General features: G+C 50.2%; 2 protein-coding genes across 2 annotated transcripts in view; one reads left to right on the top strand and one right to left on the bottom strand.

Annotated features, from left to right (window-relative positions):
• The window catches only part of Dnaaf1 (dynein axonemal assembly factor 1), a 20,619-nt gene extending 14,459 nt beyond the window's left edge, over positions 1-6,160 (bottom strand). The window contains 3 exon segments of the mRNA XM_051168636.1: positions 1,337-1,428; positions 2,814-2,949; positions 5,849-6,160. Coding sequence (XP_051024593.1) covers positions 1,337-1,428; positions 2,814-2,949; positions 5,849-5,954 — 334 coding nt within the window. The 5' untranslated portion in view covers positions 5,955-6,160.
• On the top strand, positions 6,089-20,019 carry Hsdl1 (hydroxysteroid dehydrogenase like 1). Its single transcript, XM_051168635.1, has 5 exons — positions 6,089-6,196; positions 13,821-14,046; positions 14,718-15,163; positions 15,360-15,587; positions 19,639-20,019. Exons 2-5 carry the CDS (start codon positions 13,827-13,829, stop codon positions 19,735-19,737), a joined length of 993 nt encoding a protein of 330 aa, XP_051024592.1. The 5' UTR covers positions 6,089-6,196; positions 13,821-13,826; the 3' UTR covers positions 19,738-20,019.

The following is a 20,019-nucleotide window of genomic DNA, read 5'->3' as shown; positions in this document are numbered from 1 at the left end:
CACTAAGGCTATGGCCTGAAGCCACCATACCTCACGGGGGACCTTGAGCCTGAGCTGCCCAGTCAATCACACACAGATCGCTGCTGCTCTTCAGAACGTGTGAGATCATGGATTTGAAGGTGTTAAATTCCAGGTCATCTACCACCTAGTGACACAGAGCTAAGGTAGGCACCTCTCCCAGCTCCCTTCTCTCTCTGGCTCCTCTTCCTCCCTCCCCTTTAGTCTCTGTTATTCTAACCACTGCTATGCTCCAATTCTAGCCTGAGAATTCCAGAGGAGCAGAAGTAGGAGACAGGTGAGAGACCTTAGCCTAAGCCTAGCTGGTGCTGAGTCTGGTGAGCCTCCCTGAGCAGCTCCCTCCTCCGCATAGCTGCCTACGCCTGCCTGCCCCACCTTGCAGGACTCCTAAACCATCCTTGCTGTATGTGTACCTCTGGATTCCCAGCACGGCGGCAGTTCCATGCATGGTAAGCTCTCTGGAAAGATTTCCTGAATAAATACGCACACAAATAGATGAGGTATGGGAGCGGGTCAGCCACTTCACTCTGGGCCCCTCCTGAGAGCTGGGGATATTGGCCATCGCTGGTCAGCATGGTCCTGACCAGGGTCCTGAGCTCAGATGCAGACATGGAGCTGGATGCCAAGCCCAAGCCCACAGGATGCTATTCTCAGCATCTCTGCATTCAGAGAGAACTAATGACCTTCATTCTTTGTCATCTACTGTGATCTTCCATTCTTCACAACCCACCTGTCCCAAGCCCAGGGCTCACAACTGCCCCTACTGCTCTAAAAAAAAAAAAAAAAAAAAAAGGCCTTGTCCTGAGCCAGCTATGCTGACTGGAGCTTGAACTGTCAGCATTCAGCAGACTGAGGCAGGAAGGCCACAAGTTCAAGGCTAGCATGGCCTATATAACAAGATCCTACCTCTATGTGTGCCTGCTATAGTCCTTGCCACTTGGCTGAGTGAAGCAGGAAGAAGGAAAGTTCACAATCCCTCTGGGCTACGAAGTGAGTTCAAGGTCAGCCTGGGCAATTTGGTGAGCCTTGTTTGAAAATGAAAAGGGAAAGGAGGCCTAACTAGGGCAGTATCTCAGTGGCAGTGTGCTTGCCTAGCATGGGGGAGGTTCTGGGTTCCGTCACTTATATTGCAAGGAGAAAAAAAAAAAAAATCAAGCAACCAAAGGAGCGAGGGTGGCTCCTCTGTACTCACACAGCCCTGTGTGAACTCAGTCAAGGCTGAGTTCCACTTGAGTAGCCCCTTAGCACAGCAACGACCTCTGCAGGCTCTGCTCGCCCTTCTCTTCCAGCACAGGCTACAGGCTTGCCTGGGACTCACCCTTAAAGTGTAAATACAGCGTGTCGTTCAGGGCAGGGGTGATGTACAGCTTGTGTTGCTTGCAGAGCTTTTGGAGGAACTGTTTAGTCATCCTGTTCAAAGGCAAGGCACAAACAAGAGGCTCCTTTCAGCTTGTCAGCTGTGAGATATGGTTAAAGGTTTGTATTTGGTTTGGAGCCAGGGTCTCATTCAATAGCCGAGGTCATCTGAGAACTCACTACGCAGCCTAAGCTGGCCTCCCTCAAACTTGCGGTCCTCCTGCCTCTGCTCCCCACCCCCCAGAACTGCTGTTGTGAGCCATGGCACCAGCTCAGGTTCTTTCCTGCATCCGTTCTGCCTAAAGTTCTAAATCTGAAGCCTCACATCACATCTGCTTTGCCCTCCTCTTCTCCTTTGGTCTGTGTGTGTGTGTGTGTGTGTGTGTGTGTGTGTGTGTGTGTGTGTGTGCAATGTGACACAGAGGCTGGAGGTGAACATCAGGTGTCTTCAGCTATCATGTTTGCCATAGTTTCTGAGACAGGTCTCTCCCCTGAACCTGGAGACTGCTGATTTGGGCAGATTGGCTGGCAAGCAAGCCCCAGGGCTCTGCTTGTCTCGGCTTCCTCAGTGGTGGGATTATAAGGTGTCTGGGTGTTTGCATGGGCCCTGGGGATCCTAACATAAGTCCTCATCAGAGCCAACCCAGCAGCATATCCTCGCTTATTTATATTTTATAGCCCTTGGGACTTTACCCAGTACTGTTGCTTTTAGCATTCTAAACACTGCAATGCTTGACCTAATAAATACCCTAGTAATGTCATCAACAAGACTGCTGCGTGCCGGGCATGGTGGTGCACATCTGTAATGCTAACATTCAGGAGGCTGAGGCAGGAGGTTCATGGGGTTGGGGTCCAGCTGGGCTATAGAGTGAGACCCTGTCTCAGTGCAGGGGCAGAGGGATGACAAGATGGGTCAGTGGGTAAAATTAAAGCCTGAAGGCCTAAGTTTGATCCTGGGACTCCTCAGTGGAAGGAGAGAATGCATTTCTGAAAAGTGTCCCTTGACCTCCACATGTGTGCCCCGGTACATGCCTGTACACGCTTGTTTTCATATTCATCTCCAGAGACTAATGATGAAGCCCTTTCCCTCCTTCCAAAAAAAGCACTAGGGTCTGGAGGTGTAGTAAAGATGGTTCAGTGGTTATAACAGGGTTTGCTGCTCTTGCAGAGGACATGAGGCAAGTTCTCAGTACCCACTTCAGGTGGTCCACAGCCGCCTGTAATACAAGCCCTAGGGATGGATCCCAACACTTTCTTTTGGCCTCCATGGCTACCTACACACACATGCACACACATAAATAAAGAGCGACTGCCATTTCTCCTCTCCTGGTCTGCTAATAACTGGGCAGGCTCCTCAGGTGCTGTCTGTGCAGGGGGCCAAGGGGCCATCACCATGCACCTTCCTTGGTAGCTTGGTTGATGTGCCACACAACACACACCTGGGGCTCCCATTATCTCTGTCATTTCTTGTAATAGCGAAGTGACCATCTGACCCTCTGTCGCCACTCTGTTGCTGCTGACTTTGGCAGAATGTCGTAGAAGGACTCACACATGTTTCCTTGGTCTCATTAATTTCTGTAAAAAAAAAAAAAAAGGTAAATTCATAAAGATCAAACAATTTAAGGATGAGTGTGGTAATCCAAAGCCTATGAATCCAGCACCCAGGCAGCCAGGGAAGGAGATTCTCCACTGGGCGTCGGGCTTGAGGTCAGCCTGGGCTACATAGTGAGACACTGAAACCAAACCAAACCAAACCTGGCTGCCATGTTTTTGATGCATGTAAATGGGACCCTGCACTTTTTGTGGAGCTTGTCTTTTGTTACCATGTGTGTTGCTGAGAATGATCCCACTGGTGGGTGAAGCTGCTGGCGCACCGCTTCCAAAGCAGAAGAGTTATTCCTTATGCTCTGCAAGCAATCCCTTAAAGACATTTGCAGTATCAACTGATTCCAGCTGTTACAAACAACACAAAATGAAGACCGTTGTCCACATCTTTATGTTTTCCTGTGCAGTTTTTATAGAGGATCAGCCTAAAAGTGACATTTACATAGTCACTAATAATGAAAAAAATTGAGCTGGATGTGGTGGCCCACACCTTTGATCCCAGCACTTGGGAGGCAGAGGCAGGTGGATCTCTGTGAGTTGGAAGACAGCCTGGTCTACAAAGAGAGTCCAGGACAGCCAAGGCTACACAGAAAAACCCTGTCTTGAAACAAACAAGCAAGCAAAACATAATGTAAACATTGCTATACAAGGGATGGAGGGATGGCTCAGTTATTAAGAACACTTGCTACTCTTCCAGGGAACCAGAGTTCAGTTCTCAGCACTCGTACGGCAGCTCACAGCTGCCTGTAAGCTGCCTGTAACTCTACTTCCGGATCTGATGCCCTCTTCTGGCCTCCTTGGGCACCCAGACACTCCATACAAATCAGATCCTCAGAAAACAGGAAGTTAAGAAGAGTTGTTCTTAAACATAATTATAGTTTAGATGTTTCTGTTAAAATCTGCTCAGCAGAACAGCTGCTCTTACCAGGGACAGCATGATGTCACTAGGCAGGGGAATGACCTTAGCTGACAGCCACCTGGAAGGGCAGCTCTGGGACATGACAAGATCTCTGTCTCTCCCCAACTTGGTTTAGAGATAACTGCGTTGCAGTCTGCTGTATAAATCTTCCCATTTGCCAGATTTCCATCAGAACCTACAGTTTCCACTTCTGTAAACATGTTTAATTGTTCGAAGTGTCACTTGGGAGTGGCAACCTAAAAACAGCTCACTGATAAAAGCATACACAAGAGCACAGGGTGACAGCTGAAAACCGTGTGAAAGGAGGGCACTCTGTTCCGGGCTGCTTCCTCCTCGGGAGTTAGAACCTGATGTACCCTGTTATTAAGGAGATTTTCTTTATTATTTATTCCCTGGGGGTTGGAGTAAATTCTCACTGGGTGGGGTATTAATCTGACACCTCAGTAGATTCTATGTGAAATGTTTTATTTCCTTAACTAAAAATTATGACAAAAGTGCTCATTATACTGCCTTGTTCTTTGGTCTTTTTTTCCCGTAAAAGATGGATGTGAGCCACGAGGAAGAATGGAGTGTGATGGCTCATTCCTATAATCACAGCACTCAGGAGGTTGAAACAGGAGGCTATCCAGTTCGGGGCTATTGGGCTACACAGTGAATTCCAAATTATGTCTCAAAAATGAAACAAAAACCCAACTCCTTAAAGACAAAATTTTACAAAAAATATATCTTTGTTACAAAGAAAACAAGTATTTTAGACACATTTAAAGATGTTAATAAAATTTGGTCTATTAAAATGCATGTAATTAAAAAAAAAGATTTTAAAGATTTTAAAGATTTTTTTAAAAGATGTATACAATACTCTGCTTGCATTAGGCCTGCAGGCCAGAAGAGGGCACCAGATCTCATTATAGATGGCTGTGAGCCACCATGTGGTTGCTGGGAATTAAACTCAGAACCTCTGGAAGAGCAGCCAGTGCCCTTAACCACTGAGCCATCTTTCCAGCCTTCAAATGCATGTAATTAAAAAATTACAAGTGGGGTGGCTGGAAAGATGGCTCCGAGGTTAGGAGCACTGTCTGCTCTTCCAGAGGTCCTGAGTTCAATGGCCAGCAACCACCACATGGTGGCTCATAGCCATCTATAAGGAGATCTGGTGCCCTCTACTGGCCTGCAGGTGTACATGCAGATAGAGCACTTCTATACATAAAAATTCCAAATGTGTATGTACACATATGGGTGTTGAAGTCGGGGGGGGGGGGGCGGGTCAAATTTTGGGAAGTCAGTTCCTGTCTCCCTTCCATCTGGCTGAAGCAGGATCTTTCATTTCTCTGCTACACTGCATACTTTAGGCCAGCTGCTTCTGAGTTTCTGAGCAATTGCCCTGTCTACTAGTCTTCGTCTCACTTTAGGAACCGCTGCACTTCTGGGACTCAAACTCAGGTTAATATGCTTATATTACAAGCACTTTTACCCAGCAAGGCACCTCTAGAAGCCTCAGACGGATGTAACTGCCAGAGCTGATGAGCTCTCTGTATTTGCCGGGGTTTGTTGGATGATGCTGAACATTGGTTGGGGAACTGTGTCTTACATTCATTGCAAACAATTCCCAGACACAGAAGGTACCTGATAGATACTCACGGAATAAATAATGGGTGTTCTATATGTACTGGATTGAGTATGTTAATAAAAGTTTAGCATTCACTACTAGCAATGGGCAGGCCTATAAGTGGGAGTGCTGGCTGATCCACGGCTGTGTGGTATTGGGCATGTTTGAGGTGTGCTGGCTATTCCCGGCTGTGTTGATGGGCTTGTGTAAGGCCTGTTAGGTAGCTGTTCTTATAGCTGTATGGATGGGCATATGTGAGGGGTGCTGGTTGCTCTCAGCTGCGTGGATGGGAACCTCTGAGACACACAGCCCCTCGCCCCCTCGGTTGCCCAGCGCTATGGCACCTTCTTTGCAGACCGTCGGGCCCGCGTCGCCGTGATCACTTGCCGACTCCTCCAGTCTGGACTCCACCGCGCTGTCCCCTGGCGGCTCTGAGGCCTCGGGATGCATGCTCGCTTCTTGCCCGGCTGCTCAGCTTCAGCGCTACGGTTGTTGGCTGGCCAACGCTTCCCCGGTTGCCGCGGCAACCAGTGCGCACGCGCAGTCGGTTATGCCCGCCGAGGGCGGGCCTAGCGGGGGCTCCACCCGGGTGCGTGCGTGGATCACGTGGGTAACAGACCTGCGGAGTCTGGGGCGGCGGCCGCGCGTGCAGGCAGCGGGACGGGCTTCGGAGACCGCGCCTCTCGCTGCAGGTATTGCGCCCGCGCCCCTGGCGCCCCGCTTCCGGCCCTGGCCACGCCCCTGGGACCCCGACCTTCGGGACGCTCTTTCCCCTCCCCCCCCTTCGCCGCGCCCCAAAGCCGTGAACTCTTGGTTCCGCGTTCCGGGCGGCCCCTCAGCAGCAGGAGCAGGTGTTCCAGGCCTCGTCTTCGCCCCACTGCCCGCACACGCGACACGCCCCGGGACCGCCCTTTTTTTCCCGCTGCCTCTTTATCCTCTTTTCCCAGCCGCTGGGTTTGAGTGGACTCTAGGACTTGCAGAATGGCCGCGCTGCTGAAGAAAGCGCTCAGATCCTGCAGAACCGGGGTGGGTTCTGCAGAGTCGCTGGGCCGTGCCGGCGTCCTTAGGGGAGAGATGGGACACACGCAGGAGACTCACTGACCCACCGCCGGGACCCTGGGTGGTGACCGCAGCGAGTACAGGTTCCCATGGGGAATCTGATGGACCACCCAGCCAGGGCTCCGGGCCCGTGCCTTAGACTCAGGTCTTAGCTGTGAGATCCTGGGGTGTCACATTATGTCCTTTTCCTTGATGTGTAGTACTGCCTCAGAAGATTGAAGAGGCGGATAAAGTGAGGCCTTAGGGATAGCGCTTTTAAGCAGCTTTTCCCATAAAGTCGTGACTGTACAATAGCGGTAGCTGACATCGATCCCTGAGTGATAATCCTGGCTGGTGGCTAAGGTTTTTTGAGCGTTTGTGGGAATGCAGTTATAAGTGCTTTTTATGTGTCACCTGTTGTAATTCTCATTGTGGCCAGGAAGTGTTAAGCCCTTTTTGCAGATGGTGGACAAAGGACAGCGTGTTGTAGTGTTGTAACTTCATCCAAAGATAGGATCTCTTTTTGAGAGTGACCTTAGTCATGGCGGAAATATTTCAGAAACGCAGAGTTCGACATTACTTTATTAGTGGAGGGTGTGTATGTGTGTGTGTCTGTCTGTCTGTGTCTTGGGAGGAGAGGGTGTCTATCACTCTACACCTTATTTTTTCAGACAATGTCTTACACTGAACTCAGTTTTCTTCAGGCTAGACTGATTAGCCCCCATGATCCTCTTGTCTGCCCCTTCCCATTACTGAGGTTACGAATTGGCTCAGCAGTTAGCTATCCAGCCTTACATACCGCTGGGGTCTCAAGTCAGGTCTTTAAGCTTGCACAGCGAACACTTCATCCGAGGAGCCATCTTCCCAGTCCCCAGTACATTTTTTTCCCCATTGAGGAAAAATTCTAACAAAATTCACATAACAAAGAATCCATCATTTTAGCCATCTTGAAACGTACAACTTTGTAGTATATTTACAGGGTTAGGCAGTTGTCACCACGCCCAGTTCCGAATAACTTCCAGCACCCCCCAAAAGAAATTCCGCTCCATCAGCTGCAGTTTGGGCCCATCCTGCCCCCAGTGTGTTTTCTGTGTCTCTGGATTTCTCTATTGCAAACATGTTTTATACCTGTGGCCCTATGTTGAGTGGTCTTTTTCGTCTGGCTTCTGTCCCTCAACCTCATTAATGTTTTCATGTCATACATAGCATGTACTCATGCCCCATTCCTTTTTAGAGTTCAGTAATTTTCCACTGTGTTACTCATGGGCCATGTTGTGTTCATCACCCGATGGACGTTTCGGCAGTTTCATCTTTTGGCTAGTGTGAATAAAGCTGATAGGCACCGCTTTACAAAATTGTAATGCAGCCAGAGATTGTTAAGTATTTTGGGTGCATGCCTAGGAATGGCCTGCTGTTTCCTTAATTCCTGGTGCCTACGTGGAGACCTGGATCTCAGGGGTGCTTGGGTCCTGGGTAAGAGTCCTGGCTTTCAGTTCCCTGGTTGCTGTTCTTTCCCCTCATCTTCACTGTAGATTCAATCAGAGATCAAAACCAGGCAGAAGAAGGTAAGGAGCCCCAGAAGTGTCATGATCCTTAAGGGAAAACCTTGCCAGAATGCCCATGCAACGTTTTGAGTGTTTTCAAGAGTGAAATCTGAGCTCTGGCCCCAACAGTATCTGATGGGACTTACTCAGGCGATATTGGACTTACTCAGGCGATATTGGACTTACTCAGGCGATATTGTATTTACTAAGACAGTATTGCCCACACAGCGTTTTGGTGCTGTGGGATCACACAGAAGCTGCACGAGAGCCCGTGTTCACCATTACAGAAGCCAGGATTACTGGCTTACATCAGAAGAACTTGTAGGAAATACCGTGAGGCAGTTCCTTGTCAGGGGTTGCAGTATGAAGTAAAACACGCTGAGCGATGCTCCTAAAGGAAGGGCTTTGGAAACAGACATTCAACTCATCACCAGTGTTAGCAAGAGCAGGGCCTAGTGGCGCACGCCTTTGACCCCAGCACTCGGGAGGCAGAGGCAAGTGGATCGCTGTGAGTTCGAGGCCAGCTTGGTCTACAAAGCGAGTAGGGCCAGGACAGCCAAGGCTACACAGAGAGACCCTGTCTCGAAAAACAAAACAAAACAAACAAACACAAAATAAAAAAAACAGTGTTAGCAAGAGGTAGCAGGGGGCGTGTGTCTAGAATTCTTGTCATTTGGAGAGAAAAAGAGTACAATCCAGTAGGAGGAGGGGCAGTCGATGGGAACAGGCGTTTCAGAGCTTCAGGAACAGCAGCACACATTGTTCAAAAGCGTCTCGGCCCAGTTGCTCACCACTCCTGTATACCCCGTTGTGTGAGGGTGAACTGTTGGGCACTCCGGTGGGTGGCACAGAGGAGGCGGTGGGGCAGGTGATGCAGGCCTGCGCTGTGGAAAGGATTGACACAGGCGAGTGGAACCCTTGAGCGCCTTGTGGCTCAGCAGTTCCCCTGTGAGACATATTCCTTCATGAGTGCCTGCACCACTGCCCAAGAGACGTGATTGGGATTTGAGCGGTGGTCCTGTCCTGGAGGGCACGGAACAACCCAGGCCTGGTGGTAGCATGCACAGGGATTGTATGTAGAAGTGTCACAGCCTATATGGAAGCTAAGACCTCAGCCAGGAGAGAAGTCTCTAGAACAGGAGGAGGATCCAGGTCAGCTCAGGACTCTGGATGAGTCCCCATTGAGCCACTCAAACAAGCAGCACTCAGCGGCACTGTGAAGTGTCTCTCAGGACAGAAAAAGAGCCAGAGGAGCAGGTTTGGGGTACAGCCTGTGATGCCAGCTGCTGAGGTAAGATCACAAGTTGGCTAGCCTGTGTCTCAAAAACAAAAAGCACCCCTAAAATGAAACGAGCTTTAGGAGGGTGTGCCCTTCTGTGTAGAAAAGGGACAAGGAAAAATTCGGGGTTCTGGAGCCCACTAGATGCTGCTTTTGTTGGGTTGGTCACTGAGTAGCTGTTTTGTTTTCCTTCAAGCTGTGCATATTAGGTTTTATATGTTTTGAACGTGTTTACTAGTTTTTTTTTTTCTTTTTTGGGGGAGACAGGGTCTCACTTGTATACAGGCTGCCTTTGAACTCTCAGGGATCTGCTTGCCTGTGCCTCCCGAGTGCTGAGATCAAAGGTGTATATTGCCACGCCCACCACCTCCCTTTTTTTAATTATGGAGAAATCAGTTTTCTACACAGGTCCTGACCTCCGGAGGCCTGAGCTCCAGCTGCAGAGTCAGAGACAAGTGAAATGTGCTAGAGACATAGCTGCAGCAGCAGCGGGTGAAGCTGGGAGAAGAGAGGGGACCTCAGGCGGCAGGAGGTTGATCCTCAAGGCCAGTGGGAGTTGAGGCTTTGAACCAAGAAAGAGTAGATGCGAGCTGGCTTAGAAGGCTGAACAGGACTTGAGGTTCCTTGTTCAAGGCAAACTCAGTGGGAACCCCAGACTCAGACAGGAGCACGTGCCTGCATGGTGTGTGGCTGCAGAGGGCAAGGAGCCCTTGTCAGCCCTTCCCAGCCTACGGGATCATGCTCCAGTCTAAGACCAGGGGGCTTGCTCCCTGATCAACTGGGTGGCTATGGCTGAGGGCCTGTTGCTGGGTCTTCCAGACTGTCTATCTGTCTATCTTCCCAGTGTCTGTCCCTGTGTCCACCATACTCCATTCTGTAACAAATTACAGAAGTGACCTAAGTGTTTATTACTTTATATGGTTCAGCAGTTTAGAGACTAAGTTAATGTCCCCACACTGAAGTCACAGTCCCCAACAAGGTCCTTCTTGGAGATCCCAGTGAAGATTGTCCTCACCTTTGCTAGCTCCCAGAGTCATTCACAACTCTTGACTATGATCCTGGGGAGACCGTGTTCATGGCACATGCTCTGCCTCTGACCTTGCTGTCCCATCGTAGGACACATGGGAATTTCCAGTCATGCCTCAGGACTTTGCCTGGAGTCGGGGCTGGGTGGCTCGACAGCCCCTTCTTTTTCCTGGGGACACTTTCTCATCTCTTAGAAGTGTCCCATATATATCCTGCTTTTGTTCTTCTCTCAACAGCCCTGCAAATGCCCTACCTCACAGATGGTCAGTTATCTTTCTGTAGGTCCCCAGGCATATAGGACCAGGGGACTCCTAGCTTATTTCTCAAGTTGTCTTTGGTCTCAGACATTTAGTTGCCATCTTTAGCCCTGTCTAAGTGGTTTCGTTTTTTTTCATGCACAGTGTCCTATGTGAGGTCCCCCTCCATGGGGCCCTGACTATCAGCTCAGGTCTTTTAATAGCTTTGTGCTTATTCATAAACAATATGGTGTTGGACTACATTGGGCTTCTGTGAGCTTGGTGGGTATGAGCCAGATCTCGCCTGACCTGCCTGGGAGGCATGACTGAATGGTATGTCTTCATTCCAAGGGTCCAGTGTGCCAGGGCTGGCTGTCAGTGCCTGCTTCTGAGCAACACATCATAGGTGGAGGGACCATTGTCCCAGCAGTTCATGACAGTGGTGAGCTGGGGAAAGGTCTCTGGGGGAAAAATGCCAAGACCTCCAAACTGCCCCACTCCTTTAAGCCCTGCTCCTTCCTGCCGCTGCCTGGGGATGAGAAAGTGTTGGGCACCCAGGTTCAGGCAGGCCAGCCAGCATCTAGCAGGCTTTGGGCCTGGAGTACACAGGCTGCCCACTGTGGTGTGAGAGTCCAAGTGGGTGCTGCAGGAGACCGAGGACGGTAGTGTGCAGAGAGAGAAGGTGACCCTGCCACAGGCAAATGCAGAGACAGGTAGATGTGGGCAGCCAGCCACTTGGCCTCCCGTGCTGTCAGGTTAGTATAGATTGCCCTCGGTCCCCAAGCTCACCTGGATGGATTGTCATCCTATTTAATGATGTGTCCCTAAGAAGAAAAGAGGACAAGGAAGGAATGCCCTCTCCACTGTGCTTCCAAGCCAGGGGACTGTCCCCAGGTATATGCTCTTTGCTTTGCTGCGGATTCATGCATGAAAAGTTTTGCTTTGTCTCAAAAGCATCAATCTCAGTTTTGCATAAAGCGTTCCCAGCTGAGCTGGGCATTTGTTTGCCATGGGCTTTCCTTCACAGCAGGCGTTAGGAGAGAGGACAGAGCTCTGTGGTACCAAGCCCAGAGCTGGCAGCAAAAAGGTAAGAGAAGGCTGGGCTGATGATGACTGGAGTGGAAACCCCTTGAGGTCAGGCACTCTTAGTAGCTCCATCCCTTCACCCCCCCTACAGCCCCCCCCCCTTTTTTTAAATCAGTACCAGTGCTTGTAGCCAGAATCTCACCTCAGCTTGGACAGCCATTGAACCACACTTCCCCCCCTTAGATTTTTTCATTAAGTTCCAGGCTGGCTTTGAACTTCAGTCTTCTTGCTTCAGCCTCTCCTGTAGCTGGGATTACATACTGTGCCATGGAGCCTGATTTTGTTTTGATTTTTGGAGACAGGGTCTCACTGTGTAGCCCTGGCTGGTGTGGAACTTACTATGTAGACCAGGCTGGCTTTGAACTCAAAGGGATCCACCTGCTTCTGCCTCCTCAATGCTGGGATTCAAGTGCAAGTATCATTGGATTTGGCTGGGGCCTAATTTTTTTTTTTTTTTTTTTTTTTTTTGTTTGTTTGAGACAAGTTCTTACTATGTATATAGACCAGCTTTTTTGCCTCAAACTTGGAATCCTCCTTCCTCATCCTCTCAAATTCTAAGATTATGTGTCCATATCACTACTGCAGGCTGAGAAAATCTTTTTAAAACTTAGTGTCTCCTCAGCTTGATTAAGAACAGGAAGCCGGGTGTGGAGGCCCACCTTTAATCCTAGCAGAGGCAGATGGATCTCTCTGAGTTCAAGGCCAGCCTGGTCTACAAAGAGAGTGCCAGGACAGCTAAGACTACATAGAGAATTCCTGGCGGGGTGGGCAAGGGAGGATGACACGGACACAGTACAAATGTGGAGCTTCTGGGGAGAACTTGGCACGCTGTGGCATTTCTTCTGTTTGAGGCTGGGTAATCTCAGTGGCCCCTGACTGTTAGTTACATTGTTACACAGTTGTCTTTTTATGCTTCCCTGGGCCTTTTACTGGGGAGGCTATGAGCTCGCAGGCTCCTGCTTGGCGGTTAGTTTGTTTCATTTTTCTCCTCTGGGACACTCTGTAGTGTTTGAGTCAGATCACAGAAGACACAGGGGTGCCTGCTCCTTCCCCCAGAGTTCGTGCCATTTTTGCCACTCTTCTGTTTTCAGGGCTCCCCTCCTTTGACTTTAATGCAGTTTCATTCCAGAAATCATCCCCACAAGTTTTATATTGGGGAGGGGGGTACTTAAAATCCAGTTCCCTGTATGTAATCTCAGCTATCTTACTATGTGTGTGCGAGCCATCAGGCTCATCTGGTCATTTAGTGTACGCTGGGTCTGACTGCAGCGGCTCCTCTGCCATGGCCCAGGTTGGAGCACAGCCCTTGGTGATGCCATCAGGATCATGCCTGGCCTCTGCCCACCTCTCCCGGGTCACCTCTGTAAGCTAAGGTACCCAGACAAGTTTGCATTTTAATTGTTAAATGCCTGCCTCTGTCATGGCTCCTTAACAGCTGTCAAGATTCTTGGGCGCTGTCTGCCCTTTAGTGTTTGCTCTGTGCACGCTTAAAAGAGCTGTGTGGGACTTTCTTAGACCTGGAGGCCAGGAGGGAAAATGCCAAACAAACCAAGGGAGTAATGGAGGGTGCTCACTGTGCTGTTGTGGAAGAGCACCGGCTCCTCCTCATTTGGGGTGGGGGGTGGGGGCGGGGGGAGGGCGGTTGCTCCTTTTGTGTAATATGGATGTTTCTTGGGGCCATGTGCTGTCACTACCTGTGTTTGTCCTGCTAGTCACTGTTGAGGCGGCAGGTCTTCTGTACCTGCTGACTGAATAACGCCAGGAGGGGAACACATTCCAGGCTGCCACCCAGGGATGCTTGTGCCTCCTGCAGCTCTGAAGTGGGGCACTCATGTTTATCTTTGTTTAGGCTGCTGGTCGCTTGGAGTCAGGAGCTCTGGAGGAATTCGGTAGCTGAGTAGTTCTGTTGCACAGTCTCCTTGGAAAGCAAGGGCTCTCCAAGCCACAGATGTTAAACAGTGAGGTCATGCCCTGCCAGTCCCAGGCATTAATGTCATTTGAATGCAGTTGTAAAAGGCCTGGGTTCTCCTTCCTCGCCCTGAGGATGTCTGTTCCTCCCGGTTTTGCTCTGTCCCCAAAGAGCAGCTCTCTCTTCTTGTTCCCACAGGTTGCCATGGCTGCTGTTGACAGCTTCTACCTCTTGTACAGGGAAATTGCTAGGTCTTGCAACTGCTATATGGAAGCACTGGCCTTGGTGGGAGCCTGGTACACGGCCAGAAAGAGCATCACGGTCATCTGTGACTTCTACAGCCTGGTCAGGCTGCACTTCATCCCTCGCCTGGGGAGCAGACCGGACCTGATCAAGCAGTACGGAAGATGGGCAGTCATCAGTGGTAACCTCAGCTCCAGTGCCATTTCTGTTTGGGTTGTATTTTAAGTCAGTGTTTCCAACCAGGAGCTACAGTAGGATTTAATGGGAGTCTTCTGCCTCCTGCTGAGACCTCATTCTGTGCTCTTCCCGCCTTGCTTCAGGGAGCCCTATCCTCAGATTGGCATCCTCCTCATTCCTCCCGCCCCTCACATGTCTTTCCTGCTGTCTGTTTTGAAATTACCCTCTGAGGCTGTCGGTGCTCTCAGAAATGCGTCACCTGTTTTGAATTGCGTTGTGATTTATCTCCGCATCCCAGAAAGCTCATCCTGACACCTGAGCAAGCCAGGTGCGCGTGTGGAAACAGGTTTCTATGGTGTCTTACCCGGCAGGCTGAGCATCAGCCCTCAAATACATGAAAAGGTCTGGGAACAACTCTTGGGAGTCAGATGTGTCCTTCCACCATGTGGGTCCTAGGGTTTGAACTCAGGTTGGCAGGCTTGGCAGTAAGCACTTTTTATCTCCTGAGCCATCTCACTAGCCCCTGCCTGGGGATCTTTAGTATTAGGATTCACCTTATCAATTCAGCATTGCCCTCAACTGACAGATGCGTTTTTCTCTGATGAGATCCACAGTGAGTCGTCCTGGTTCTTTGTGATGCTTCAGCGAGCTCATGGCTCCTGGCTTGCCTTGCAGGGGCCACAGATGGCATCGGGAAGGCATATGCTGAGGAGTTAGCGAGCCACGGACTCAACATCATCCTGGTCAGCCAAGAAGAAGAGAAGCTGCAGGCCGTGGCCAAGCACATAGCTGACACCTACAGGGTGGAGACAGTTGTCATGGTGGCAGACTTCAGCAGAGGCCGGGAGATTTATGCTCCCATCCGAGAAGCCCTGAGAGACAGAGACATTGGCATCCTGGTGAATGATGTGGGCGCATTCTACCCCTATCCCCAGTATTTCACCGAGGTTCCCGAGGACACGCTCTGGGACATTGTGAACGTGAACATTGCGGCCGCGAGCCTGATGGTCCACATAGTGCTTCCGGGGATGGTGGAGAGAAAAAGGGGCGCCATCGTCACCGTGTCTTCTGGCTCCTGCTGCAAGCCCACTCCACAGCTGGCTGCCTTTTCTGCGTCCAAGGTTAGGCTCTTCTTCCTGTGGGGTGGTCAGGGAGTAGTCAGCTTCCATTTGTTTATACTAGCATTGCCCTGCCCTGCCCCTTCCCTCCCCTCCTCCCCCCACCCCACCCCCAACATGGGGACAGGCAAGTCTTTCTGCTCCTGGGTTTTCTTTCAAGTTCCTTCCAGGTTCAAAGTCCTCCCCCTCTGCCCTCCAGGCCTATCTGGACCACTTCAGCCGAGCCCTGCAGCATGAGTATGCCTCTAAAGGGGTCTTCGTGCAGAGTCTGATCCCCTTCTACGTGACCACCAGTACGACTGCGCCCGGCAGCTTCCTGCACAGATGCCCGTGGCTGGCACCTTCGCCGAGAGTGTATGCTCAGCATGCCGTGTCAACCCTAGGCATTTCAAAAAGGACCACAGGCTACTGGTCCCACTCTATTCAGGTAGCTCCTGGTCCCACTCTATTCAGGCAGCACCATGCTGTCAGGTCAAAGCTCTGTGCGCTGTGCCAACAGCATACCTCACATTCCCAGGGATAGATGCTCTTGTGGGTGGTCAGTGCAAAAGTTTGCAAATTTTCTTTGTCACCCCTAAGACATGAAACAGGCTGCTTCGTGTGGGGATGTGAGGATCATGGGTGCCCCATAGGGATTTCAGTGCAGAGGTCCTGGTGATGCTTGAAGACGAAATGCTACATGCACGGTCTAGTCCGGAAATCTGTAAGTTAGGCACATAAGCACATAACCATCATGTCAGATAAATCTCCATGTATTTTATTCTTGGACTCATTTACTCAGGAAACCTAGGATTTTTTCTAAGATCTTTGTTGTTGTCCTTCAAAAAAAAACAAAGATGTAAGAGTATTTGGGGGGCCAGCCAGATAGTTCAGCAGGTAAAGGTGCCTGCCACTAGGCCTGATGAGCTGAGTTTGACCCCCAAGATCCATGTGGTAGAAGGAGAGAACTGCCTCCCACAAGTTGCCCTCTACAAGGCGTGCATGTCCCACCCCACATACACACACAAATAAATGTAGTAAAAATATTTTGAAAAGTATTTGGAATTTGTAGGATATTTAGAATAGTGATTTTAATCACTAGTCCAGTAACTAAATGATTTATAATAATTGTTTCTTATTATCTGGAATAGAAATAGATGTGACCAAATTTAGATTTACCAGACACTTTCTGACTACCAGGTACATTCTTTGGGGGCTGTTGAGGATAAAGATAATTCAGTTTACCACCACAAAATAAATGTGTGAGCAAATCAGTGGTGAATTCTTACATTCATCTAAAGGCTCAGAGTTAGACGTCTGTCTAAAATGCTGTTTATGTAGCGGAGAAGTCTGAGAAGTAGTCTTAGGCTGGCTCTGGTAGCCTGGCCATCTCTTTGATCATCAGGAGGCTGGGGCAGGAGGATCTCAGCTTACGGTCAGCCTGGCCTATGTAGCGAGACCTTTTCTTTCTCAAAAACAATAGCTCCAGGGTCTTGAAGCTTGCTTAGAAATGCAGCTGCAAGGACAAGTAGTGGTGAGCTATTTGTTCATGTCTGTGACACAACAGCGTGTCAGCCACATGGGAATTTGATGCATATTAATGGACTCTGTAGAATGAACTTTTCACCCGGGCCTGGGCGTGCAGCCTGCTAGTCCCAGCTGCTCTGCTGTGGTAGATGGACCGCCGAGCCTGCCTGCGCTACAGAGTGAGCTCAAGGCCAACCTGGGCACCTTATCAAGGCTTTGTCTCAAAAGTTTAAAATTGGGAGAGGGAGAAAGAATATGTGAGTGTGCACACATGAATGAGCTGGGGATGTTGCTCAGTGCCTGTGTCCTTGCTTAGCAAGCATGTGGCCCTGGCTTCTACCCCCGTATCACTGTCAGCAGCAAAAGTGTATTTTTTTTTCTGCCAAGAAATTCTATGAAGCTAGTTTAGTGCCCAGAGTAGTTTTCTATACAGACCTGTTAAAACTTTGGTTTTTAACCTTGGCCAATCCATTTTTTTTTTTAACTGTAATTTTTAGAGTGGTGCCCTTTTTTTAAAAGATTCTTTTTATTTTTATGTGAATATGCATGTCTCAGTGGGTGCACATGAGTGCAGTGCCCACAGAGGCCAGGAAAGGGCGTCAGAATCCCTGGCACTGGAGTTCCAAGTGGTTGTGAGCTGTCTAGGTGCATGCTGGGACCTGCACTCCAGTCTTCTTCAAGAGCGGCCAGCTCTCCTAACGTCAGCCATCTCTGCAGCTCCTGCTTCTGTGTTACAGCCAAGGTCTGGTTCAGACACCATTCTCTTGGCCACTCTGCAGTCTCTGGTAGCTCTGGCAGTGACTGTTCCTGTGTAATTATCGCTTCTGCTGAGTGCAATCTCCCAGGGTCAGAAGGGCCCAGTTTGATGAAGATTGCAATACTCGTGCCATTCTTTAGCTATAAGGAACAGATTTGAAATATGTCAAACAAAGGGTGGAGTATCTCACCTCAGCTGGCCTCCTATGTTGTGAGCTTAGTGAGAATGGTGTCCCGCCTCTCTGTGGCCAGGAAGAGGGCGATGGCAGCATATGGGCTCTGGTGGATTTCTGCCCCAGCAGAGAACATTGCATTGGAGGTGCCTCTGAGCTGGAGGTGTGTGGCCCCCCAGTGTTGGATGGGGCAGGAAGGGCAGAAGGATTGGTGCTACTCTGGTCCAGATAGGTGGCTGCCTGAGTGAAGGTAATCAGGTGTGGTGAAAGCTAGTGGGAGCTGCACACTGCTGCTGCAGGGCAGCTGAGGCGGCAGCTGCGTAGGTGGGACTTCAGGTCAGAGGTCTCTGCTGGAGGCGGCTTCTCAGGTTGGCAGCATTCGGCAACACCATAGAGCGTGCGAGAAGAACTAGGTGAGAGTCTAAGCATGGCAGGGCAAAATGGAGAAAGGAGGTCTAGCAGAGGTGGGGATGGGGCAGAGGAAGCCAGGTGGAGACTGACAGGAAGCGTTCCTCAGCTGGGTTCACTGCAGCTGAGATGGGTGGTGCCAGTGCACCCAGCTCCCAGCAGCCCAGTGCTGCCTGAGAGAGCGTCAGTGTGAGGGCAGAACTCCTGAGATGGGCCCACTTCTCCAGGCCTGCCTCCCTGCAGACAACCCCCTGCCTTGTACCTGCCTGGCTCAGTGTGATCTCTTTACAGCTGAGGTGGCGTCATACGCAGTCACTGTCAGACCCTTCCAGTGTCTTGAACTGCATCACTTTGGGGCTGCCCTGAGGGCACCGCTTTCTTAAACCTAGATGGGTTAGCACCCATGACATGACTCAAGTCCTAAAGAGTCTAAAGAGCCTGCAGCCCCTTCCTGCCTGCCTCTGCTTCCCGTGTGTGGGGGTGCTAACCTGACTTGAGGACCCCAGCTCAGTGGTGAGGTCCTTCCCTGTCTAACAGGAGTGCAGTGAGTTCCTAGCTAGGTGAGTGCAAAGCCCAGAGGAGCACAGTCGAGATGCAGGAGCAGAGAAAGATGGACCTGCAGAGGGCAAGAGAGTGCCCCCCCCCCCCCCCCCCGTAGCAGAGGGGGAGGAGTCTTAATCAAGGAGTCTATACATACTCATGTAGGGTTGGTCCATTCCTGAGCATGCTCGGTTTAAGAGGCTGAAGAGATGTACAGTGACACTCTGGGCACTCTCACCATAAAGTGCAACTAGAAATGAAGGGAAGGACATTTTGAAGGTGTCCCGACTCCAGGGCTCTTGATGTCTGCGCCCTGAGGATGAACTCCATCGCTCCTCTTCCCTGAGCTCCCACAGACAGCTGCCAAGGGTTTTAGCCCTTCACCACCGGCCTGGAGAACTGTTCTCTGGTTGGCTCCACTTAGCTCCCTTCCCACTACGTAAACACTGAAACGCGCATAACGAATACTACCCAAGGGTTCCCAGGGGCTCGCTTGTCTCAGGCACCCGTGGTTTTGTATGAACCAGTCCCAGGTCCTCCCAAGATACCCCCCCGCAAGAATCCTTTTGTCTCCTTGGATTTAAACAAGATCCTGTTTAGCATATCCTCTTGGATATAGTGATTTATTTATTTAACTTTGCATGCATTGGTAGTTTGCCTACATGTCTGAGGGTGTCCAATCTTCTGGAATTGGAGTTACACATAATTGTGAGCTGAGATGTGGGGTTATGGGACTTGAACCCTGTCTTCTGGAAGAGCTGCCAGTGCTTCCAACCACTGAGCCATCTCTCTGCCCCCTCTCCTTAGATTTAGTGTTTTACTAAGGATACATGTTCCCAGGAACACACAGGAAGGGAGCGGGCGCTGATGGTGGGCATCGTGGTGGGGCATCATGTCCTTGTTTCATCTTCAGTGAATCCAGGTGAGTGCCCAATACAGAAGCAGACCGCAGTGTGGAAAGGGCTCAGGCTCCTCCTTATTGTTCAGTGTGCTCAGTAGATGTCTGCTATGGGCAGATCCCACACTGATCCGTACCCTTATTTCTTCAGGTTTGATGGCTTGGGATTCTAATCACATCTTTTTCTTTCTTTGTAGTTTCTTTTTGCACAGTATATGCCTGAGTGGCTCTGGGTGTGGGGCGCAAACCTCCTCAACCGCTCCATACGGAAAGAGGCCTTATCCTGCCAAGCTTGAACCTGGAAGCTCGGGAGCGGCTTGGCCAAGCCACAGTAACCTGCAGTATTCCGGCATTTGGAAGAACACGTTCACTTCACCCGTGTTTTGTCTTGTACAGAGTACATAATTTGTTGCCATCCCTCATGAGGCCGACTTTAAGTCTGTGAGAAAACCTCAGGGACCACATAGGTGGCCCAGGGCACATAGCCACGAAGCCTAAGAACAGAACGGAATGCTTCCCCAACACTTAGAATGTGGCCGACCAGCTCCTGTAACTTCTTGTGTTGGGTTGTTTTTTGT

The sequence above is a fragment of the Acomys russatus genome, chromosome 26, assembly GCF_903995435.1.
Source record: "Acomys russatus chromosome 26, mAcoRus1.1, whole genome shotgun sequence".
Lineage (NCBI taxonomy): Eukaryota > Metazoa > Chordata > Mammalia > Rodentia > Muridae > Acomys > Acomys russatus.
Note: the sequence above shows the minus strand (reverse complement) of the source record. Positions and strands in the feature narration are given on the sequence as shown.